Source organism: Siphateles boraxobius, unplaced genomic scaffold, assembly GCF_051911475.1.
Source record: "Siphateles boraxobius isolate OS27281-9 unplaced genomic scaffold, OSU_SipBor_1 46, whole genome shotgun sequence".
Taxonomy (NCBI): Eukaryota; Metazoa; Chordata; class Actinopteri; order Cypriniformes; family Leuciscidae; genus Siphateles; species Siphateles boraxobius.
In genome coordinates this window covers 4,639,814-4,666,435 of record NW_027509097.1, presented here as the reverse complement: position 1 = coordinate 4,666,435, position 26,622 = coordinate 4,639,814, and the positions used below count along the sequence as shown (strand labels likewise).

The 26,622-nt window shown below is 37.0% G+C and overlaps 2 protein-coding genes across 2 annotated transcripts in view; both read right to left on the bottom strand.

The window, feature by feature from the left end:
* tekt3 (tektin 3) overlaps positions 1–25,366 on the bottom strand; it is an 80,902-nt gene extending 55,536 nt beyond the window's left edge. Inside the window, exon 1 of the mRNA XM_077200341.1 lies at positions 25,058–25,366. The gene's annotated coding sequence lies outside the window, so the exon portion shown is untranslated. The remainder of the gene's footprint in view (positions 1–25,057) is intronic.
* On the bottom strand, positions 565–25,416 carry cdc42ep4b (CDC42 effector protein (Rho GTPase binding) 4b). The gene is made up of 2 exons (XM_077200342.1): positions 25,058–25,416; positions 565–4,596 (listed from the first exon to the last, which is right to left on the bottom strand). The coding sequence occupies exon 2, from the start codon at positions 4,394–4,396 to the stop codon at positions 3,416–3,418; it is 981 nt and encodes a 326-aa protein (XP_077056457.1). The 5' UTR covers positions 4,397–4,596; positions 25,058–25,416; the 3' UTR covers positions 565–3,415.
* Positions 25,417–26,622: the final 1,206 nt, after the last annotated feature.

The following is a 26,622-nucleotide window of genomic DNA, read 5'->3' as shown; positions in this document are numbered from 1 at the left end:
GTGTTTGCATTTATCATAATATTTTCACATTCTAGGCAATAATATAATATTATAATAGTTTCCAGGTAAACAATCTGTCAACATATTTGTTGTCAAGTTGCTGTGCTTCCCTTATAGCTCATGTTCACCTTGAATCCACTCCCTCCAATGCATTTCCATGCAAATCCTAAAAACTGATAATGTGTTAATTTCAGTAAGGAAGAGTTAGAGTACTAAATGCATTGCACATCTAGTCCTGGTATAGAGGTTCTGTCCATGTTTCACACATGTAGAGGTGTATCTCCATTTGAATTAAGTTATTTATAGGTCCACCCCTATTGAGAAGAATTTACCTTTTTGAAATATTGAATTGAATCTGTCACATCGGTTTCATCAGCTCAAACCGTGCGCAGAGTTCCCTGAGTCAACATACTGGAAAAGCTGTGAGACAGTAGTTTTAGCCTGAGGAAGATTATTAAGCATGTAAATCTGCAACAACATGAACAAACTTGCTCAGGTATTTTGTTTTACTCTTAAATGATGATTTGCTTTGACAGTCATGGACACCAGTACAAATTATGGTCCTTTTGTAAAGTTTCTCAGCTTTCTTATTTATTGAAAAATAGAACTGTTATTTTACAAGGGAAAGTGAGGCAGGGCATTATATATTATTTCAGTACAGAATAATAGACATTAAGTGAAAAAAAGAAGAAAGATAAACAGCAAATACTTGGAAATTAAAGAGATGGTTTATGCTTTAGTGTTTGTCAATAATTTTCTGTAGGAAGATGTTGTGCTATACAACTTCTCATATAGTAATCAAGCAAAGAAACTATAGTAACCTCTATGCCATATGGATGATACTGTTGTCTCTCTAAGCATAGACACTAAAAGTATTGATGGCCTGTAAGAAAACTACTCAAAACTGTAGAGGGAGCCATGGTGCTCTCAAAACCTGTTACAGTCCAGCATTCCAGCTCATTTTCAGTCTCACAAAAACTTTGCGTGCAGCGTGATATCTCCAAGACCACTTCCTTAACCCGTGTGAACAAAAATTCAAGGACAACAAAACAGGAAAAGAAGAAATTGGCACATTTGATTATCCTCCTTTTGTGCTAGAAGACAAATCCAGCATTTCAACCAGATATAAGGCAAAACAAATCCCTCGTACCCTTTTAATAAAGCTCCTTTCCAAACCATTCTATACACAAATAAAAACACCCTAGGAAACAGTTTGATGTCTGCATTACAAACATCTCACGGTTTCTCTTTTAGAGTTCTTTATTAATCGTACCTTACTTGTTCCTCTGTACAGACATGCCGATTTCACAAACCACTGAAAAACAGATGAGCAAGCGAATATGCAGTTGTAGTCTGATCACAAAGAACAGATTACAAAGTGAAGGTAAAAGGCCACAGAGAAATCAGTATAATAATTCTGTATCGCAGAAACCAACTGTGTACAAATATAACCGATTCTACAAAATGGTGTTCTCTTCAGCTCCTAGTGTGCTTATAAAGTCAGATTCCAGGGTCAGCACTGTTGACTAAGCAATAACCTCAATCAAAAAACTCAAATATACATGAAATGAATAACCGAACATTATGTACATGTATCACTTACATGATCTTTCCAAAACATAACTGTCCAAAGTGCACAATAAACAGTTAATACTTGCTGATACCAGGATGTTAATCATCTGCAATTATTTGATGTTTTCTGTGGTGAGCCTATAGTATTGATATCTTGTCAGTTTCATGGCAAATATAGTGTTAATATCTTGTCAGTTTTATGGCAAATATAGTGTTAATATCTTGTCAGTTTTATGGCAAATTTGCTAACTGTTGTTTTAAAAAAAAATCGATAGTTTGTGAAAGTCTCTATCTAAATTTGAAGTGTGTAATTTCTGCAGCACTAATGACTGATGTCAACTATGACTAGATGCAGATGTTTGAAACTTTTCAAAAAAAATCAGTCAAACAAATGAGTAGCCCCGCCCTCAAACTCACATGATTGGCTGTGCCGATGTTATGGAATCCATTTAAATATTCCAAATGACCATAAACTGAATACTGCAGTTTTTTTTATTATTACTATTATTATTATTATTTATGAAATCCATTTTGGTGCTGCTAGTGGCAGGGAAATTACACGCTTCTCTTTTAAGGAAAATCAAGTGTAAGCTTTGAAATATAATGTGACTGTGGAATGAGTCAGATCTGTTTCATCCACATAAACAATCTCTGTTAGATAATATTGCATGGAGGATCAAGTTTGCTCATTTTGAGATTAAAGAATTTTAATAAAGTACATTTCTGTCTATGTTTAACTGACACAAAGGGTATGGCACTAACTCACAGAGTGGCTATACGAGTTACAGTCTTATCGCGGGGGTGATAAGTCTTATCTCTCTTCAAAACCTAAATGCAGAAATACAAAGAACTACAAGAGTCATTCAGAGATGAAAACCCCTCTATAGCCACTTCTGCTGATGAGCATGGTTTGAAGATCGAGGCACTACACTAGACCCTGAATAAGAGAGCTACCCCTTCATCTCTGAGCCTATAAAATGATAATCAAATAGCACACTTCTCAGCCCTCTTGACATCAATCCTCATTCACACACACAAAATTGACGTTGTCATTAGTTCCACTCAGACTGATTCTACTGCCTCCAAGCAGTGCCACCACTGCTCTCAGGTTCTGAATCCCATCAATCTGAAGTCTCCAAGTTTGAGAATTTCATGTGACCCGACAGGAAATCCACTTAAAGTAGTCCAGATCCACTACATAAACAACTCTGAGCAGGAAAAAGGTAACATATGCCAGAGATAAAGCGTTGTGTTGAACCTCCATACACGTTTATGGCATTCTAATCGTCACTTCAACATTTACAACAATACATATTTGTATACAAGGCAAAATTTAGGATATAACTTAAAGATGGAATCAAAAACTGTAAAACATAGGAAACTTAAGACTGTTGGCAATAGTTTGGAAGTCCAAAGGCATAAGCGAGCTGCATCCGAGCACTGTGTCAATCAAGGGATAATGAGATTTGGTTCCACACAAACCTCCTGTATCAGCGTTCCCAGTGGTCAACACTGGTATTCATTAATGATACTCACGAGACCGTAATTACCATTTGAAACGGAATTTCCTCGCCTTGCCATATGCAAACACACAAGCACATTCCTCTTACAGCTGGGGCGGCTCTGGTGAAAGTCACTGACAGAAGGTTTGTATACCTGAACTATGAATTGTAGTGAAAAAGTATTTAGCAAGGGCTAAAACATACGTTTTCCCTTTCATCTCCATTATAAAATCAGTCATCCATGTCAATGTACAAGCCTTGCATTCACCAATCGACCACAACCCACCACCTCCTCTTCATTTAGTCTTTGCAAAGACTGTTATGGCAACTTAAAGCTCATTTTACACCCTAATCTCGTCATCATCGTCATCATCCATGTAGGAGAAGTCTCTGTCGTCTTGCACACGAGGTGAGCTATACTTGATGTCATCCATATTTCCATCGTAAATCTGATTGTGGGGTTTTTCATCCAGCACGGTGGACCCTGAACTTGAGAGGGAACAGCTGTCCAAGTGTTGATGGTTCCTGGTTTGGAGCTCTGGAGTGTAAGGGTTGGTGCCTGGCCTTTGGCGTGGAGGCCGGATTGGAGGAAGCGGGTCTTCTTCCTCGACTTCATTGGGAGGACTCTGGGGCGGCGAACTGCTCTTCCCCTCTTCGAATCCCAGATCGTCATCATCTAAGCCCTTCTTGTCCATAACACTCAGGATGTCGCCCAGCATGGAGGGACCCAGATCAATATGGAAGGACATGATGGATTCTGCATGTTTCATGCCTCCGGTGTAAGGAACTGACGGACGCAAGTCGGTCAGCTCACCAAAATTCCTCTCGTCCAGCTCCAAGTCCGATACAGCGGGCGCTGCAGCGCCGTTAAGCGGCTTTCCATCAACTTCTAGAACGTTCTTTAAAGGACTTGAGGACACGCTCTTGGGAAGATGGATTTCTGTACCTCGTCCTGCGTTTTCATCATTCAAATATGGCAGCGAGATTGCATTTTTTACATAACTTGGCGAGCCTCCAGGGGGTGCTAGTTTGGATTTGTCAGGCTTGTCGCGATTGACCGACTGCGAGCGCTTGCTGCTTCGGAACGTACGGGAAAGGAGGCTCTGTTTAGGTGAGCTCTGTTGTACCTCTGGCTCCCTTGGTGGCTCCCCTGAGCGGCTGCTAAGAAAGGAGGTGTCCCCGAAAGCATCGCCTCCTCGCCCCACATGCATAGTGTGACGGAAATCTCCAAGGGGCGCGCTGATCATCTCTGCAGTCAAGTCAGCACGAGAGCGCCGCTTTGACTGGGAGGACGAGGACACAAGCTGCTTCAAAATAGGCATGATGACTTCTCAAATACTGTCCACAGAAAATTAAATCACCACAGAAAAAAGTCTTTTTCTCGCCAAGAGATGGGTCAGTCTTTCTTCTGAAGGTGTAGATCCAGGACAGTGGTCAGGATGAAAAATCTTCCAAAAATCTAGGACACAGCCATTTTTATCCTTAAAGTACAGTGTCCTTCCTTTAACATCAGAAAACTGACCTATAACAGAAGAGAGAAAAAACAACAACAATAAATGTCATTTTATTTTACAAAGTTGACATTTTATTTCCTAATCTGAGACAGATTCCCTTTTATTTTAGAATTTAAGTTGAACAGTCAGCTGATGGAATATATTACAATGATAAATTGTTAAAATTATACATGATGCTTGGAATTTCTGGGGATTTTGGGCCATGCTGATGACATCACATGCTAAATGTATTTCCTAATTTGTTTTAAATGGATTAATTATAGGCGAAACTTTCTCTGAAAAGAAAAAGGGGTGAAAAAAAACCAAGCAGTTCTAAAGCCACTGGAAGTATTACATAACATCAACGTAGAGGTGGAAGAGGTTGGAAAAGGAATTCCCATTTCATCCCAAAAGCCATGAGCCTTATTATTGTTCTTGGAGGAAGTGAGGTCATGAAAGGGTGACATGTTGCACGAGTGTTGATTTACAGAGCTCGTTACTGAAGGATTTACTTTTGCATGGTGGTCACCAAGTCACCACACAAACCAAAGCTTTGTACACTTCCAACTCTGCTTGCTATGAACTTTTGAACCATCCGTTTACTCCGAGGAATCTGGAATTAAACCACACAAATTGCATGCCAAATTCTAGGGCCTAAGATCAGCTTTCGAAAATAAAAAATATATATATTTATTGACTTCTATGAACATGTGTCAGCATTGGAATGGGACATCAGTGCTCCAAAAATGATCAAGAAAAAGCACACAACAGACTCATCCCATGAGTAAATATTTCTCTGTTTGAAAAGTAACATAGAACTGCAATTATGATTTAGCAAAAGAACAACGTTATTTGAAACAGTTCTTCAAACCAGTAAATACGTTTTAATGAAAGTAGCCTTGCCCGAAAAACTGTACACATGAAACAAATAAAAGGGTGCAATGCAGATATCGGGCAGTAATGCGTTCCAAGGCACAAATCCAAGTCACAAATCCACTTTCTTTCCAAATCCAAATCCACAATCATTTCATGATTACATAACCATGAGCTCAGAGGACCCTGGGAGCACAGACTTGTAGGGACTGCATTTCTTCTGAAATTCCACTCCATCCAGTGCAGTATTCTCTGTAGTATGTGCCAGGCTCTTATATCATGCGGAAATCTAGACCTTTACACTGTGTTGTACTCCACTGCCTGAGATTTTCCTTCCAGACCTGCTGACAAGGTAATTTTTCCTTTTCCCTCGACACCTTTCTTGCGTCTTCACCATTCTTTTTGACTGTTCCTTCCTTTTCATACATAACTAGGTACTTTAATCATTCTACTTCCAATTAACTATTTGGGTTTTGTAATTATTTTCGTAATCTGAGGAAGAATGAACAGAAACATTAGGATAACATTATTATTTCATTTATTTCCATTAGGAGGCTTTCCAGATACTGATTTGCATTTGTTGCATTCCGTGTTTGAAAGCTTCTTGAATCATGTGCACAGATAACAGAAAATTTAAATGACTAAAACAATGGATAAAGGTGGTTTAAGGTGGCTCCAATGTACATATTAAGCAAGCAACTATGCAAATAAATACAAAAATAAATAAAAGGTATGCAATGAGAAATAATAAAGTAATAAAGTATAAATAAAAAGTAAGCAAATGTGTTAAACAAGTACAATATACAATGAAAGATGGAGTATAGCATTATGGTAAGCTTTTAAATAAAGCTAATATTTAAGAAAGATATTAGTTTATTATTATTGTTCGTTAATTTGTATTGCTTGTAAGCTGCTGCAAATGAGCTACAACCAGTTCTTAATTCCCAACTCTATTTGAAACATCTTTTTCCTTTCTATTTTTTTTCCGCTTCTCCGCATCTTTCTCTTAAAGTAAAATATATTGCATGTCTTGGAAGACTAATGATGGTTGTATCATCCTATTGTAATGTCACTGTAGAGGGTACGAAACAAAGGGAAAGTAGAAAAAAGAGAACTCCAGTGCTCTTTGGGTTCACTGTGAACATCTTGATCCCCAACTGTGCGCTGTGATTTATGGTTTAATAATCTGATTATCTGCTTCTTTACACAGGGGAGGCCTTTAGCCTTGACTGACCACCAACAGCCAACAAAAGACTTAAGACACACCAATCACTTAAACGAACCATGATCAAAGACAAAATTGTACGACAAACAAAATGCGAAAAAAGTCAGATTTTTCTAAGGTGGATACATCAACAACGTCTAGACGGTAGTCTGCAATTTTGTTTTCAAACATGACTTCATGACCATCCCAGAGTTGCGTGCATGTCATCTGGATGAATGAGATCCAGGCAACAATATTCCAAAGACACGTCACCCCACCAAAAACATTTGCATCTCTGACAACAAAAGCCCATTGAGCGACTGTAGCTGTGAGAACAGGGGAGGGTTTGATAAACGATAAGCTCTCCACTTGAGTCAAAGAACTGGGCGTCCCTGTGGAGGATTCAGCTCTGCCCGCTGGCAGATTGACCTCATTGTTGAATCACAGAATATCGCCCCACTCCGAGGTCCAGATAGATTATTGTATCTGTGTTTGTATGCAGTAATGCAAGACACCCTAGTACCTTCCTGTGTAAAGGATTTTGATCATATAAATCAATCAAAAAAGACCATTTTTAACATCAGGACATAATGAGCTTAAATTAAAAAGGTACACTATGTAACTTTTGGCACTCTAGCAGTTAATAAACAAAACGGTCTTGTAGAAGAACATTGTAACCGGAGCATACTCTCTCTGTTCATGAATATGACGAGACATGCAGGTATTGAGCTACTTTGCAGCGGTTGTGGTCCCGCTCAGTCAAAATTAGTCCAAATATAACATACAATAAGCGTACCACTGTGATTCAGGATAAGACAAAAACACGGTTTGGAATATGGATTCATGATGTTCTCGCACATTACATACATTTTGTAAAAATAAAAATAAAATAATAAAAGTATTGGTAAAGACAAAACTGTCATACATCAAATTCAAATTAAATGGATTTCAATACATTTAAATGGTAAAAACAAATAATGTTTTATACGTTTTAAGATTATAGTTCTTGCAATGCCATTTCAAAATACAGTGGCTTTGACAATGCTGTTTATGTTGTAGAATAAAATGTGGAAGTAATATTAACCTCAGACCTCATTTTATGTAATTTGAATCCGCTAGGGTATTCCCATGGGAACCAATGCCAAATTAGCCTTCCGGATTGGCCTAAAAATGTATGTCATAAATCACAACTGAACAGCTCTATTGCTCCAACAGTTGGAAAATTCATTATTAAGCAATGTATATTTGTCTCAAAGGGCATGATTAATTATATATTTAACTGGTTTTCTATAAAGTTGAATTAATTCAGTTTGTTCATTTAATTCAACTGTGCAAAGTAGTTTTAATCCTTAAAAATTACATTAGTATTTAGTAAAATGAACCAAAATTGAACTTATTACAAAACTATCTGACTTAATGAGAAATTATGGTTGAAATTGTTAAAATGAAAAAAGGTGTGATTGAAATAATAATTATAAATAAATAAGTATGCTATACTTTGTCAACTGTGTTGTCAACTGCCATGAACTGATTAACCAAGCTTCACAAAAACACAGAGTCTTTGGTCCTTTCCATGTCTATTCCCAGCAATCTCCGCGTCTAAACGCTTCATTAACAGCTACACTCAGGGGATTTCAGAGCATGTCATTTGTGTTCAGCATCATTACACATCAGTACAAAATCCTAACAGCTCCTGAAAGACAACACACCAGCTAAAAATCTCTATCCCCCTCTGGACATGTGTGTACATATCAGAGCTCACTGGAGACCCACAACTTTCACAGCTGCCCGGACCCTCGTGATCAAACTCTGTGAGGGTCTAACCACACATCTGCAGGGCCTCGTTTCAGCTGGGCCTCGTTTCACAGGCTCCAAGCTGGGATACCAGGAGACCCGCTACGGCCTCGTCAACATTCCTAAGCGTGAAACACACAAACACTCTCACAAGAAAAATATATTAGTCTGTCTCGTCTGGCAGGAGGCCGTTATGGTAATGACGGTAGAAAAACAAGGGATGGATTGTGGGTTAAAAGTGAAGAAATATTTTGAGGTTTGAGTATGAATGTGGCCATCAAACCCACAGCCGTATTTACATAACACACTTTTATGTACGCAAGACACACAACCAGAGATTAAGACCAGGACAAATAAAGCAACTATGGTATTAATGATTCACATCTTCACCACAAGCATCATTCATCCCATGCTGTTAACTCATGATGTCACCATCTCTTGTGTAAAGTGTCCTCTCATGCAAAGCTCATAGAAAGAAGTCAGATGAGACGATCCACTAACTGTCACTTGACGTTATTGTACTTTTATTTATAGATTTCTTTTAATCTTTTAAGAGTAATCATTACTCATTTAACAGCTTCTGAGCTCTGGAAAAGATCATAACTATTCTTCCCATACAACTGCAGCTCTCTGTTTTTTTAATGGTACAAAACTCTGGAACTCATCACCATGTTTGATATAAGCAAAAATGATGAATAACTATGACAATACACATTACATCAGAATATATTCACACTTTAGACATGACATGAAGTGAAGCACCTGCAATCATGTTAGTCATGACTGTATTCACATTAGAGCATAACATTAACAATTGTTTAAAAGGATAGTTCACCCCAAGAATGAAAATTGTCAAGTACTCTCCCTCATGTCGTTCCAAACCTATAAGACTTTCATTTATCTTCAAAACACAAATGAAGATAGCCTATTTTTTATTAATTCTGTGTGATTTCTCTCCCTCCATCGGCAGCTACGCAACTACCACTTTGACGCTTAAAAAAGTTCATGAAGAGATCGTAAAACTAATCCATCTGAATTGAGCGGTTTAGTCCACATTTTCTGAAGAGACACGATAGCTTTATACACTGAACAGATTTAATTAAATCTTTTATTCACATATAAACTGTCATCAACTCATATAAAGTGATCACATCTCTTTAGAAAATTTGGACTAAACCGCTCTTTATGAACTTTATGAACGATCTCTTTATGAACTTTTTAAAGCGCCAAAGTGGTAGTTGCGTAGCTGCCGGTGGAGGAAGAGAAATCACACAGAACTAATAAAAAATATCTTCATTAATGTTCCGAAGATGAACAAAAGTCTTAAGTAGGGCTGGGCAATAAATCGATAACGATAATTATCGCGATATGATTTTTCTCGATAAAACGATATCAAGAGTTCGATAAATGTTCGATAATGTTTATGCGCCAAAAGCGGAACGAAGTGATTTAAAAACCAGTTTAAAGGCAGATGAAACGCCGCGGACAAACAGGAGAAACACTGTGTGAAATGATACAGTCAGAATCTGAATTGATACTGAATCGATTTACCATGGATTTACTGTAACGTTAGCCTGTAATAACTGCACCATGAAATGTAGGATATACATATTGAATTGCATTATATTACGAATGTAGACAATGTATTAAATGACTAATGGAATATAATTACAGTATTTAATAATCTATTCAGGCTACTGTTTTTCATACAAATACCATGGAAACCATAAAGTTACATTTTGCCATGATAGTGATGTGCTATAGGCTATGCCTGGTTTTATCTGTGGTTATCATGATCTAAATGCATGATACTGGATGACCAATGGTTAATTTTAATAAAACTCAAACAGTCCACAAAATTGTAACCTGTTTTTGTTAATGAACATAAATTTACATAGTATTAGCTTGAGTTAGGATGTAGATTTACTGTCAACTCACTGTCAAATATGCATTTTGAGACAAACATGTAATATTAATATTGCAACCTGCACTGCAAACTGTGCTGAAGATACATCCCATCAAAGTTAGGCAACACAAACCCGTTTCAAGACTTGAAACAATATCCCCCATTAGCACATGCAGAAACTAAGAAATATATGTTTCTATTCAAATATTTATTTTCTTAAGGAAAAATGACAAATGTTTGAATGTTCTACCTCAGATTTGTGTAATGTTCACCTGCTCGGTAAGTGTTTGTCATGATATGTTCTCACAATAAAGAGTAGTTTAAAACCACAATTAACGCTCTGGTTTCTACAACTTTCCCTTAGGAGCGAAAATCGGCCTTTAAATTTGAAAGAAACAAAGATTTGACATTTATCGTGATAATTATCGATATCGACTGATATAAAAAAAAATATCGTGATAATTTTTTTTGGCCATATCGCCCAGCCCTAGTCTTAAGGGTTTGAAAGGGTTTTAGTTCTATTAATGATCTTCACACAAAAAACACTATATATTTAAACTTATATTTATTACATTTGTCCTAGGAACATAGAGCTGCACGATTATGACAAAAATCATAATTGCCGATTATTCCCTTGAAATTGTAATTGTGATTATTAATTACGATTATCACAATTTACATTGAATATATATAGGCATATTATAATACATGTTTACACAAAAATTGTTAACACACACAAGTACTGTCCCCCTTTACTTAACATACGGTACACATAAATTGTAAGAATGACTCACAGTAAAGACTAGAAAAACATTAGGACTATGGTAATTAAATAGCAGTCCCAAACTAGTTTTTGTTAATAAAATGTTGATATGAGCCACCACAGTCATTTAATAATATAAAAAAATAACACAAAGTGAAAATAAAGTGGCATTTTTGGGTTATGGAAACGACAGTTACCATGGTAAATACACAATACTAACAAGAACTGTTAATGAAACAGCTCCTGGTGAATAGAATGAAAATCATACCTACATGCAAATCCTTCTCAGCTAACACATGATTTATTGGTATTTTACTTTTATTTCGTGACTTACTAATTTACATTGTAACGGCGTTGCATGCTCGTAGTTTCTTTTGCACTTTATACAGTGAAGCGATAAACAGCGCGCACCCGCGCATTTGCGCATGCAATTGAAGAGTGCGCGCTACGAGCACAGTATAACGGCTGACAGGACAGTAAAGTCCGTTTTTCTGAGGTGAAAGACTTTTTATATCAGCGTACACTTACGTCACTGCCTGGTATGTCATTTTGTGCTGGGTTTTCTGAAGTAGTCGTGATTCGCCTCTCATAACATAAATGCTCTAAACACACACGCAGAGTGGATTTTCTTTTGTAATCGCGGCCTTGAACGATTGCGTAATCGTGGCATCCGTAATCGTAATTAGAAATTCAATTAATTGTGCAGCCCTATAGGAACATCAAAGTCCCTTTTAAGGAAAGTCTGTTCACTCGGCAGCCATGTTTGCTACACCACCGGGCAGCTATTTTGGGCATCCAAGACAAAGTCCTATCTATCTGAATGGGGAATACTGAAATCTCAAAAACTACTTGCCAAACTCATAATTAAATTAAAATCATCCCATAAATGTTGTTTCTTATGCTAAATTTTTTTCGGGCTAGATCAGCCAATGCGCATGTGCAGTCCTAAGCGCAAGTCTCAGGTTTCTAGCAGAACCAGAGATTCTAACGCCAGTGACGCAATGATTGGTTGATTGATTGGTAAATACTGATTGTATTCCATGTTGCGCGTTGCAGTTTCTCCCTATTCATAAGTGAATAACACCATCTTCCACAATCTATTCATTGGTAATATGAAAAGAAAAGGCCTATGCCAGCCTGTGATTCATTGAGATCTAGGACAGCAAGATTGAGGCACATTCGTCCATTTGATTAACGTCCGGAAAACACCCTACATAATCTCTTTTAAGACTTAAATTCCCTTTAAGAGTCTCTGCTTTTGGAGAGGTTGCTGTTGTCTGTAAAACACTGAGGATTTCTGTGTGTCTGGCACAATGCCAGATTAAACACACAACAGCAGTCAAATCAGACATAAACTGTCAATACAGTTTTGATTGTTTAAGGCTGATTTGACTGCTGTTAAGTATTTGTAGTATCATACTACAAATTTAAGCAAGGGTAGACCTACTCTAGTCTAGGAAGTACAGCACTGCACAGAGACTCTGTCTGCATGATATTGCAGGAGATTCACACCACAGTGTGTTTGTTATTCCTGACAAATCATTCATTCTGAGAACTGCTGCTATCAGTCATAAAATAATTAAACTGTGATGTATGCATTTATCAAAATAAATGTTTTTAACTTCATGTCGCTGGTGGTTGGTTACAGTGTAAACACAGTCCACGTCACAGTAGGCTTTCTGCATAAAATGAAGTATAAATATGTAAAAAAGAGAAATTGCTTTATTAAGATGAAAAAACTAAATATCATCCTTATAGTCCCTAACATGTTAACGAAGTTAACTAATTTTCATGGAAACCAGGAACTGGTTGAAAGCTTAAAAAAGCTGCATGGTTTTCAGATGTTATTATTGACTACAATTACAACCTGTTTTTCCTGTTAACCCCACCACAAGCCTAAAGCCTTATACAGACAGATATTAAGTGGTGAATAAACAGATGGAAAGTTAATGAGATACGGGGAAAACAGGAAGACACGACACCCACCAAATCAACCAATAGAATACCTTCTCACACCCATAAACACTGTAGAAAATATTTTAACTGTAATGAATGTTAATGTGTGTTTGGCCCAACACCGTGGAAACTGAGGAAGAGAGACACACTTATCTTATCAATAAGCAGTGATATGAGTGATAGTAAAGAGTTAGGGGAAATCATTTGAGTCACTCTTTGCCACGTGATCATAATGAAGGTTGCTGGAGTTTTGAAGCTTCAAAAAGGACACAAAAGCAGCATAAAAATAGTCAACAAGACTAGTGCAATATGTTCCAAGCCTCAGGTGTCATATAACCGTTTTGAGCCATGAACCATTTCAACCAGATCAATGAGAGTTATAGTTGAACTCAGGTCAAGAACAGGATTTGTGAACCAACCATCCATTCCAGACTAGTTTTGTGAACTAGACCAGCCGATTCATCTGAAAAGCTAAGTTTCCCGAAAAGCATTGTAAGCCTAAGTAGATCGTATGGACCAATGGTCTCTACTATCAACTTAGCTAACAATGCTTTTGAGAAAGGAATGGGAGAGAGGGTGGCTGTCAGGATTTTTCAGATTTTAGTCTGTTCCTCACAGAAATGCTGGCTTCAGAAGACTGGGAACATATTGCATAAGTCATGTTAACTACTTTTATGTTGTTGTTGTTTTTCTCATTTTTATGAAGTTTGACAGCACCAGTTCTCATCCACTTAATATCATACTGAAAATAAAGACCAGGATATTACTTGAAGTCACTTTTTGTGCTCCACTGAAGAAGGAAAGTCAGTCATACAGGTTTAAAATGACATGAGGGTGAGTACATGATGACTGCATTCTCAATTTTAGTTAAACATTTACAGGGAAAAGGCAGGATAATCAGCAGATTGTAACTCCATCAACAAGATAAAAGGACAAAGAAACACACATGCAAAACAGTTCAACCACATTACAGAGTAATGATATCAGCTTCCCGGTCTAATTTCTGAAAGTTTTCTCTCAGCTTGGTCAAGACAGGATATTATGCACTAGCTTAGTCGGCATTCAGCAGCAGCCAGCATAGTAAATGGATATGCAGTACTGTGTGTGTTTGTGCTTTGAGTTTCTCTGCCAAACATGCTGAAACTAACCACAAGGATAACACGCTAGAATGTAGAAAAACACTAAAAACCATGTTTAAACCAGGAATGCCTCATGTGCCACACACAAACATACCTTTTTACCCTTTTCCACCAAAAAAGAACGGGTTCGGAACTGGTGCTGGTTCAAAGTTGGTTCGGAGTTGGTTCAACTTGCGAACCTCCTCAGAACCTGTTTGTTTTTCCACTTAGAGCGCCCAGCGAACGACGTCGTTACGTCACTGTGTACGTCGCTTTACGTCTCAGCTAGAAACGCTTGCAAGTACAACATTACTTTGGGATTATCTCTAACTCGTGAACCAAGAAGGCTTTAAAAACAATTGAAATATGTAAGTCTTTTAATCTTTTCCTTTGATATGTAATCTTTTCTGATTAGTTATGTACACCTGTCTTGTCTTTTTTTTCTCTCCGTTTATTTGTTCTATTTTGTGACTGTTTTCTTCTTTGCTTACATAATGTTTTCAATAAAAAAAATAAAAAAAAAGCTAGAAACGCTTGCGCCAACTTCAAGCATAACAATTACAATGGCGGACTACATCGTGTTTCTGCAAATGTTTCTCCTGGCTTTGCGGTCAGAAAAGATGTTTAGGACACATCTAAACCCGCCCCCAGCCCCCGACGTAAGCATGACGTGGTAAAAGAACGGTTCTCTGGTTCTAGTCCAGCAAAGAGTTGGTGCCGCTTTGGAACCAGTTTTCCTGGCCGAGAACCGGTTCTTTGGCTGTCGAAACACAAAGAACTGGTTCGCGCGCTGGCACCGGCTCCGAACCGGCTCTCAAAACGCTTTGGTGGAAAAGGGGTATTTGAGTCTTTTAACCGACCAGTCTGACTTCACACCTAACAATATCTAAAACAAGCTTTACCTTTTCGTCAAAAGCTCACATTTTACAGGAATCATTCTTCTTGCCAGTCACTTTTCGGCAAGGTGAAGGTTGCAGCTCTATAATAACAGCATATAAACAGACAGAACGTGGCCCTACTAATCTAGTAGATGATTAACTTTCCACATCCTTTCCACTCCACATTCCTGCTGTTTTCCTCTGCCAAAAAGCCCATGGGTTCAGACTTAGCCAAAAATCCTCTCACAGCTGTGTAATCTGCACACAATCAGAAAACTTTATACCCAGGCTGAGAAGAGTGCAAATAATGATCGATTTTGAATATGAAAATTGCATAATCTGGTTTGAAGGCTAAGAAGAGCGACTGGTTGGAATTTAGGCCCATAACCCTTTCCAAACGGCACAGATGAGAGTGCGAGAGCCAGCAGTGCTGGGTGTTGCCGGCAGTCTTGGGGCCCGTGTGTCTGGGACACACAAGCATGAGTGTGTTGAAGAAAAGCAGACACACATCGGCTGTGCCATCTTGGCAGAGGTGCTAGACGACTGTGCGCCAGCAGGCTCGCCACAGTCCTCGCAGGGCATTTCCATCCAACATCTCATTAGACGGAGAGAAAATGATGCCAATGTTACGTGTCTCTCTCTAAACATTTCTGATAGAGAGATATTTCTGCAAGTTGACCCCTTAATCTATAGCAAACTGTGCTGTATTTCTGTCACATGACCACTTTAGAAAGGGCCCATCATATAAGCACATTAATGGTCAAACTGTTCTTTTTTTTTTTTCAAGAATATTTTTTGCATTGTAGTCTAAATTTATTATGTCAAAGCAAATTTATCCAGGTCTACAATATATATTTAATAAAAACAATTTTCAAAGTAAAAGTATTGGCAAGATTGTCAAAGCTTTATACATTATAAATTAAGTAGCCTAGTGACAAGAAAAAGCAATATAGGAATACATTTAAAAAAAGGCACAAAGTACTTAAAAAAATAATTATATATATATATATATATATATATATATATATATATATATAAAGATACTCTTTAAAATACCATTTCAAAATGGTGGATTATTCAAATAATCAGAATTTTGACTCGATCTCTTTATCTCAGAATTTTTCCAGGCTGATTAATGAAAATGCAAATGCATGCAAGAAAAAATAAGACTTTACAGAATTAGTTAAACTTTCTCATTTATATTCATCATTTTAATAAATGAATGTATTCCTCAATGACTCAAATTACCCCTTGACGAGCCACAGCTTAAATGGGACTACAAGTTCTATTTCTATGATGCTTTCTTTTCCATTTCCCCTTGAAATATAATTAGGTGTATCTGTGAGCCATCACGCTCCTCCACCCATGCTCAGTTCTCCACACAGCAACAATTTATGAAGCACTTTGCTCAAGTCAAACAGATAGAGAGGATATTTCCCAGCTGACCTTCTCAAATATCTTGGTATTGTGAAATAAAAACTTTGTACAACTTCTTGTCATTCAACTTTTCAGTCCGGGTTCAAAAGTTCAACCATTTTGGATAATTTGAAAAACTGTTGAAATCTGAAAACTGATTTTCACCAATCTTGCTGTTTCTTTGAGGATATGTGTAACAATAAAATGTGTCTACAGCATGAGTCACTGACAAAGGAGGCTTAAGTTGTTTGTATTATACATTAGACAGTAAAAGCCTGTCTATCAAAACAACTTCCTTCACAGCTTCAGAAAACACCAGTCAAGCAGCATTTTTCAAGGCACCCATGGAAAGGAAGGTCTCTAATTTACAGCTTTCTGTTTTGCTCACAGGAATTCCCCATTGGCATCAAAAGGATACAAGACGACCTCGAGTAACCCAAACTTGCAACATTCAATGACTGGAGTTGTTTTTTTATATCCTAAACAGCTGAATAAATTCTAATAGGCCATTCACACAGAAGATGTTTTTCCATTTCACTGCACTACTTTAACATTATTTTTCTGTGAACAGAACACGTGCTAGACAAACGTGTTTGACTGTTGCGGTGTTGCGAAAGTCTTGCATCTTTTGCAGCATCTCACACATGACAAAGCGTTATAAAAACGCGGCGCTCAAGTTTAAATAACATCATCACATTTTAAAAGAAGCGTCTCGAGACATTGGAGTTTTCCCCCCATTTCCCTGCCAGCGACTCACGTTTTTAAAAGCAAAACTGTGTTCTGTGTGAATCAGCCCTCAGACTGGTCTTGACTCAGCCATATTACACATTGAGCGAGAAAGCACTGAATACTCCTAAACCAATTGAAACAATCTTGTCTGAATGACCTAAAAAGACAATCTCAGAACCCACAAGAAGACTTCTCACAACCTACAGGGACCCAACATAATACATATCATCACAGCCTTTTTTTAATTACACAAAATACAATTATCTTCATTCACACTTAGTTTCTCAAAAGCCATTCTGAACTTAAATTCAGTTAAGTTAATCTGTAATATTTTATAGTAAATCTTTAATATAGTTACAGCTTGCATCCTATGTTTAAATTATCGTAATTGTGAGATGCCGATTTCTTTTTAGGTCTTTTTTTCTTAAGAACAAAATAATTTTCTGTTGACAGCAAAATAATATCTATTCTCAACATTAAAAAATTTCTATATTTTTTAACAAAACCATAATTAAAAAAACACACTTATAAAACAGCATTTTTGGTATTTTAAACAATTTGGAAGAAAGAGCTTTTTATTCAATTTTAACAATTATAATAGGTTATATTTAAAGAATTTAAGTTATATTATAATTAAAAGTTCGAAAAAGATATTTACTGGTCAGAAACCTGTAATCACGGTAATTGGGATGTCTACAAAGCATTGGACAATCATAACTCTCCTGCAATGACAACATGACAAAAAACTTCTCATACATGACTTCAGCTGATAAAATCCTTGTAAATCCTCTCAAGTGGTGACTCAACATGGTGACGGCAGTCTTTGTGTATGTGTGCAATGCATGATGATGTGGTGTAAGCACTGATTGCTAACGCACAGCTGTCAGTGTGGTTCAGCTCTAGTGGGTCTGAAAAGAGCAAGGTCCACTTTACACCCTTAAACCAGATGTGGTTTAGAAGAGAAGAATAGCTCCAAAATTGAGAGTTCAATGACAAAGAACTCTTTCTCAAAGCAGAATAAATTCCACGCAATGCACAGTCAGTATTACAACAATTTACCATGGTTGCCACCAAAATATTATTATGACAATGGCTAACACAAATTAATGCAATGCAAAAGTAATAATAACTGCAGAAATTACAGGTAGTGCTTTTGGTAAATGTAGTTTCAAAAGCAATATTATTTTCTAAACTAGCAGCAGTGTTAAATGCAGCCCAAATCACTTAATCTGAAATCAACAATACTTAAAGACCATGATTGATTCCAATCGTTTAAAATAGGAAGCCTGACCACGCCAATCAATACAACACTCCACCTTTAACACACTCAGTGACCTAGTGTCTGAGTTTACTGGAGCATATAAGTGTTCCTTCCACTGTGGAAACACCCAACTGTCTACCTTCAAAGTCACTGAAACTGTGGAAGCAGTCACAACGATCACAATAAACTTAAATAAATAGAGCTTAAAGAAGAATCAAATCTAAAGTATGAGCCAATCCCTTTACACAAACAAACGTAAGAGAAATATCTCTAATATGACCAGCTAGACCTCAGAAGACATTCTTACCTCCGAAACGGTGATAGTTTGCTAATTTTGTGGAAGTTTGACTATTTCACAAAATAAATAAATTACATAAATCCCCATTCATATGGCTATAACTAAAGTGGGCGAAGCTTAGTAAAGGGTCAATTAACCCATTGTTGATCTATTTTGAAAGAAACACAACTGCTAAATTGCGAGTAATCTATGGAAATATAAACATTCTGAAGACCACACATGATTTTTACACACATGCGTCTATGAGTCACGGGCCACATTTGTGGTTTACTTTGAACATAATAACACTGAGTGACAGAGTGCATATGTTATGGATCTATAAGGATATTGGATTACTCAAGTGAAGCCAGGAGCATCTGGGATTGGAATGGACACTAATGGAGAAAAGAATTGCTCTTTTTCTCTTTTCACCAGCCACATGCTTGAGGGAGACCGACCACCTGTTACTCTATGAGAAGAAAACCGATTGAAATTGAATGATGGGGAGAGATATGAGCAATGGAGAGGAGAACTAGAAGAGAATGTAAAAAATAATGTACAAATGAAGAGACACAGTGAGAAACAAAAAGGAATGTTTTTCATTTTATCTCTGTGTAAAAAAAAAAAAAAAAAGGTACACAAGCAAGTGTTCTCACAAAAATGGCTTTGGAAATTGTTATGGCCATTATTGTCTCTGTCTCTGGTGTTATCTTCAGGATAAACACGAGTATCATTAATGGGCAAGATCAATAAACTACCAGGAAATGTTGCAGTTCAATAAAGGTGATAAACACACACTAATGGCAACGTTGACAGCTTGGAACCAAGACAAAAGAGCAAAGGGCCAAAACCACAGAGAAAATGGCTACTAAATGAAAAGGGCTATCTATGTGAAATGTGGCCAGACTAGTTGTCGGGCTGTGCCAGCCAGGTATTAGAAATAATGTGCTTCGAGTAGGGCTGGGCGGTATATTGAGTTTGTACAATATATCGATATTTTTTCCCCCACGATATGGAATGAGGCAATACCGTTTATATCGATACAGTAGTTTGATACGAGCACATCTGAAAAATAGTGGAGTACGCAGTGTGAGCTCCTGCAGTGAAAGAACAGTACAATTTGTCCTAAACATGACACAAGCTTATTAAGCGCTTCAAAATAACTGGTAAGATACGTTAGTTAAAAAGTTTAAAGCAGCTTGCCCTGTCAGATGCTCAGACAGATAGCCTACTATTAGTGACTGAAAGATAAATACTGGCCCTGTTTAATGCGTTTGAGACGTGGTGCTTTCCTCAGTGCTTAACTTACATTTCACAGGTATATTCTCCATCTGTAAATGTTCAAACAAATATGTCCATTTCACTGTCAGGAGAGGACGAGCTTCTGCAAGTGAATCTCCGCTAATATTCAAGCTTCCGTTAATGAGCGCCGCCGCCGCGCGCACGCGCGCCAAACAGACGGAGCACAATAGAATAGTAGCGCAATAATTCTGACTAAAATATACATGTTGCTAAAATATTTGTTGTTGGGGACAATAAATGTGCCATATGTGGAATTTTAAACCTACAAGTATATTTTTATGAAAGTGACCATTATAAGGGGGTAATCAAATGCAGGCTAATATAATTAGTTCGTGCTTTTGTTTTTATTTTCATTTTTAGTTTAGCCTTTAGTCATTTTAAAAACAAAGGCATTATTTTTGTTTTTAGTTTGTAATGTTACAAAGTTAGAATGTAATGTGATTTTAACCACCTTTTTGCACATAATATATATCATAGCCTACATTACATTCCCTATTTGTTTCCATATCCTTCAATATCAACATTGTTTGGATATCATTGAGCAGGATGTGAAATATATATATATTTTTAAATAAATACAGATTTTCTTTATCCAAATAGAAAAACGTAGAAAGTACCGAGATATATATCGTATATCGCCATTTAACCAAAAAATACCGAGATATGATTTTTTGGCCATATCGCCCAGCCCTAGCTTCGAGGTTTGAACTTAAAGAGAAACAGGACACTCAAGTTGAGGTCCACTTTCACAGGGAGTGATGCCGATACTGTCACTCCAAAAATGTGTGGCTCAACCCAAAGAAAATCACCTGTCATTTGCTCAAAGGAGCATCTTTTAGCTGCTACACGATACCAGTGACCTAAACCGGTTTCAAGCCTTTCAACGCTATCACACAACACCGTAATCATAAATTTGTCATCTCAAAAATGAGGGACTCACTCAAGCAATGAATCTCTGTCTGAAAATTGACAGTCATCATCTTGAAACCAAAGAAAGGTTACTAAAGTTGCTTCAGGCTGGAGTATGTGAAGAAACCAGTTCCCTATAATGAGTTCATCAACATGCACGAGTTCATTACATAGAAAATGAGTAGTCCACTGATAATTTTCACCATAATGTCAGCTGTTGTTAGTTTACATACCACTAATGCCTATAGTTAACATGACCATAGTCTCATGTAGCAAGACTTCTGACTACCAGGACACAGGTTTATTGCAGTTTATGGCATTTATTCCAGCCAAGAACAGAAAAAGGTCATCATGTAAAGTGGCCAAACATGGTCTTCTTGTTACCTGGTATATTAAATAGTTGGGATCTCAATGAAAGTGACCTAAATTGAAGAAAATTACTAGCCAATCAGATTCCAATAGCTTATTCCAGCTATTTTCTTGTAAACTTTGGGAGGTCTGTGGGTTTGCCATCTGAGGCTATAATGACTCGAACTGTGATTATCAATGTCTAAAAGATCTTGGTCAACAATTAACCATTGGTTGACATTTTCTTGAAAGCGTTGAAACAGTTTCTTATTAAATTTTCCAGGAAACCACATCATAGCTGTGTTAGTTGTGAAAACACAGCAGCAGCACATATTAATATCAAGTCAGTTAATAATGACTTCAAGCCACACTAGTCAAAAAAGTTAAACGAGGTGATATGACAGGATTCGTATGGACTAAACGCTACAGGGCTTTGGTCTTCTTGGTATAAGAAGAACTGGCGCATTGCCTGGTGTCAGGAGGAGGTCAGCCTGGAGGACGTTAGGAGGTTTGGTTTCAGAGGAATACGCTTCTCTGTCGCTAGTATGTCAGATTCCTGAGGCCTCAGCTGGGCTTGAAGCAGGGAGCTCAAGTCGTCTTATTCAAGTTCATGAGGAGAGGAGACAGTGCAAAAATATTAACTCTTGGCAAGACACAGAGTCGTGGTTTAAATAGTTTTTACTTTCCCTTGAGGTCTGATATGATTGCAGTACAGTTTTCCCAAGTTCAAAGTCTTCAACATAAAAGCTAACAATATCTTGCAGGCATTTCCTATCATTGTATAATAAATAGCATGCCGTGCTGCTCAAAAAAAGAGTTGCATCAATAATATTAAAAATAAAATAAAAATGATGGTAAAACAGCCAAATCATAACACTCCCACAATAAAAAACAGCAAAATACAATTATGTATAATAAATATATATTTTAAATAAATACTACTTTTATTCAGCAAGGACACATTAAACGAAAGTGACAGTAAAGATACTTAAAGATTTCCCTTTCAAAATGAAATGGTGCTTTTGAACTTTCTATTAATGAAAGAATCCTAAAAAGAATAAATCATGTGTCATGGTTTTCCCAAAAATATTAAGCAGCACAACTTTTTCCCACATTGATAGTAATAAGAAATGTTTCTTGAGCACCAAATCAGCATTACAATTATTTCTGAAGGATCATATGACACTGAAGACTGGAGTCATAATGCTGAAAATTCAGCTTTGAAATAGCAGGAATAACATTACATTAAAATATATTCAAATCATTTCTTTTTTTTTTTATTTTAAATTGAATAATATTTCACAATAGTACTGTTTTACTAATTTTTGATCAAATGGTAAAATGCTTATTTTAAATGGTTAAATAAGAGAGAATTTCAGTACAACCAGTCTTATAAAACATTGCTTTTAAATGTCAATCTTACAGCCTACAGCTTGATCTTCACCCTAAATGTGGTTTAACTTCAACACAAAATCTGCAAATGTCTCTTACAACACAACCGGGATGGGTGGGTGTTGAAGTTGTTATCTAGAAAGGCCAGGAACACCCATGCTTAACTAACCACCATAACGAACAACTTACACGCAAACCTACAGGCTAAATTTAGGAAGGTTATGCTTTCAAAGCCCCCCAGGTTGAACTTTAGTCCTTTGAGCACAGACATGTCGAACTCCTGTAGTGTGTGTGTCCACAGCTGGCTGATTACATCAGAGAGGAATAAGGCTTTCTGAGACTCATGCTGCCGACTCACAAGAAGCCCACTGTAGTGATTGAACAATAAACTAAGAATTATTAATACAGTTGATGTGAGTCTCTCCCCTTCTAACACACACACACACACACACACACACTGCTGCAGCTACATCATATCAGCAGCAGTGGATGGGCAAGCAGCCAGCTGTATTACTACAGATCCATCCACACACTAATTCACTCACGCTGTACACACACATAAGCACCAAGCAAGAGGCTGCTGATGCATTTCAAGTCAACGTGAAATCAAAAAATGGCCATATTTGTAATATAATCACAATTTTTGCAGCCCTACAAACAAGTATGTGGAGCTTTTTAGCTTTTTTACTCTGTGCAAAATCCAGTTGCATGAAAGAATGGGGCTGTAAAGTGAGAAAAGAAAGAAAAATTTGGGAAGAAAAAAAGCAGAAAAAGAACAGACTGCATTTATCCGTCCATCTGACAGTTCGGCCTTATAACACACACACTGACCTTGGCCCACATCTTCCTAAAATTTAGGCCAGAACTGTCTCTCTGCGGGCCGGGCTCTGCTAACTGGAATATCTTAATGAGCTCAGGATATTAACCAGGCAGCTTTAACTCCAGGTATACAGTGATTTGTTTTGTCTATCCAATCAGATACTGACCTCAGAGCACTGGCGGCAGGGTTGCTAATGCCACCTTTCACAAATATAGACACCAAGAATGATAAAAATGTCAAAGGTTAAGGGTCAAAGCCCTGGACCACACAACGCTCAAGTTATAATTTTGTATTACTTTCACTTAAGCTGTGGTGTTGATCATTCATTCCTGATAGAGGAATTAAAAGGTTTAGATGACAAATTAAGACATTTCAATTTGGAGCAACAGATTATATTCACACAAAAAAGGTAAAAAAGAAAAAGAAAAAAAAGAAAGTCAAACCATGATACTCAGAAGTTGATTGCGCTGTTGAGTCAACCCATTAGGGTCAATCAATTTCACTCTGATAACCTTTTACAATACCAGAGCGCTTGCCAGTTTTCTGCAAACAACAGTTTGATCCGTTAGAGTAACGAACTGTGAAACTGCAGCCATTTGACCAATGTGTATTATGCAACAGATGTGGCCAATCGGTTCAGCACAATATATGGAGAATACATCTGGAAAATCACAAGAAGCTCTTGGAATACGTCACTGGATTCCTGTTTCACTGCAACGTGGACTTTTTAAGAAGTGGTTACATAACATTTCATCTACCACTTTTTATCATACCGGACACAAGTAGCACACTATAACAGCAGCTCCAATGTCCATCCAGGCATTTAGCACCACTGTACTAATGACTCAATATCAACAAGCTTCTTGTCTCCTGCAATCCCAACAAGCAGAACATGTCAAAGCCTCCCATTAGAGATCACTTGTTAACTCACTTTCACAATCTCGTGCATTGGTAGCCTATACAAAAGTCCCAGACCTTAAATCTGAAAGGTGAAATTCAGATTGTGGAGTAAAATTATGTTGCCTCTACAGAAGTAATGATTAACGGATTTTACAAGAACAAGACCTATCCATAAAGGTCAATGTACCACACAGAACTCAATGTACACATCTGATATTGGGCTATGGAATATAAAAAGCTATCAATGAACATTATGAAATTAATATAATTTGTTACAATAATGTAAAAAATTGGATACATTTATTGCATAAAATGCAGTGTAAAAAAAGCCTAAACCATTGAAATGCCATGATCACAGCCTATACATAACACAGCAAACTACACACAGAAGTAGAGGAATGTCTGAGACTGACACATTCAAAACTGTTCAAAAAAATATATTTGGGACCACAATTGTTAAGTGCATTTGAGATTCAGATGAAAGCCTCTGGAGTTCAATAAAAGACACTTGAAGAGCAAACGCTTCATTGTTTCTCTATCTAACCCAGTGTACTTTTATCCAAACTTCTAATGGAACCCAGTGGGATGTGAGCAAAGGTCGCACAAAGAAATGAATTGGTGTAATAAATGATAAAGCTTTTTACCACTGTTTGAAGCGTCGTATTCGATCCCAGAATCCTCAATGCCAAGTTGAGCTTCTCATCCAACAACAATGGACCAAGTTCAATGGAATCACACTCCAAACAAAAGAGTCCGTAGAGTGTAATAAAAAAAACAGGTTCAACCTGACAGATGTCTCCGATATCCTTTAAACAGCTTTATGTGTGAGTAACGCGTTTATAGATAATAAAAACGTATTAAATAGGACACGCTCCGCCGAATCCTGAGGAGCACGTCTTCGCGTCCTGCCTGTAGTTCAATGTGCGATGGCGCACTAATGCGGTTCAAGTGTCCAGAGACCGTCCTCTGACTGTGTGACGAGTGACGACGCCCCGCCCCCCGCATTACGCCACGCCCCTTTCAATGGTGAGCTCAGCCTCTCATTGCCTTTTAAAGGACCAGTATCAAATTTACGACCAAATAAACGACTGTATGTACAGTAGCCTACATTTAGTTTGCTGCCTGCTGGCGTCTACTTATTTGAATTTGAAAACACCTTTACATATTATTCACATTTCATTTATTATTTGTATCATACTTTTTATTCATTTATACATTATTTTATATTACATTTATTATTATAGATATAAATGTATATTTAATGTATTATAACTATTTAATTCATTAATTTATTTAATACACATTAATTGTATTATTTTATGTATACACATTTATCAAAAATTTAAATATTATAACATAATGTGCTATTATTGTATACAATTAATATAATATTATGATTTATATTATTAGTAGCAATACATGGGAAGATTTAAAGAAATATAAACAATTTCACAAAATGATTTGTTTCTCTTTGTTTAATTTTATTTAGTAAAATAATATAATTCTGTCATCAGGTCTTTTTTTTTTCAAAGACAAATGATTTTGCCCAGAGCCAGACGATCATTGAATGCTCAAGAGCTCCTCCGAGTTTTTTGTCTGGTTCAGAATATACATATTTAATCACAGAGTACACCCATGGCACTAAACACTCATTATAATACAATACATCCAATTTTAGGCGTTTGTAAAAGTCCTCAGATGCAGCACTGGCATAGGCTATTATATTGATTAAGTAAATCAAATCACAGGAAAACAAGGCAAACAGATGTCTTTATAAAAGTATGTGATCATCTTTTGTCTGAGAATAATTAAGTTCTGTTTTATTATGACCCTGGTTATAGTTACCAAAAGGAATGATGTTGCCACAGTAACCACACTAAACAAATGTGACATACTCAACCACATACATCCTCTTCAGCTGTGTGATTCATAGTGACATAGCATTCCAGTAGTCATAATTGCAAATTGACAACAAAATGCGGACCCTTTAAATATCAACGTGACAAAAAACAAAAAATAAAAAAAACTCTCTTTCATGTACATCTAAATAAGCTTTCATATTAGCTCTTTATTTTCAAAACACATATTTTGGTTTAAGTTCTACACCGAAAGGCAAAATAAACAAGCTTATTTCGTACCATACATCTGCACACCAAATCCAGGCAGTGCAGAAGAAGAAAATAGTGCACCTGAACATTCACTCACTCTC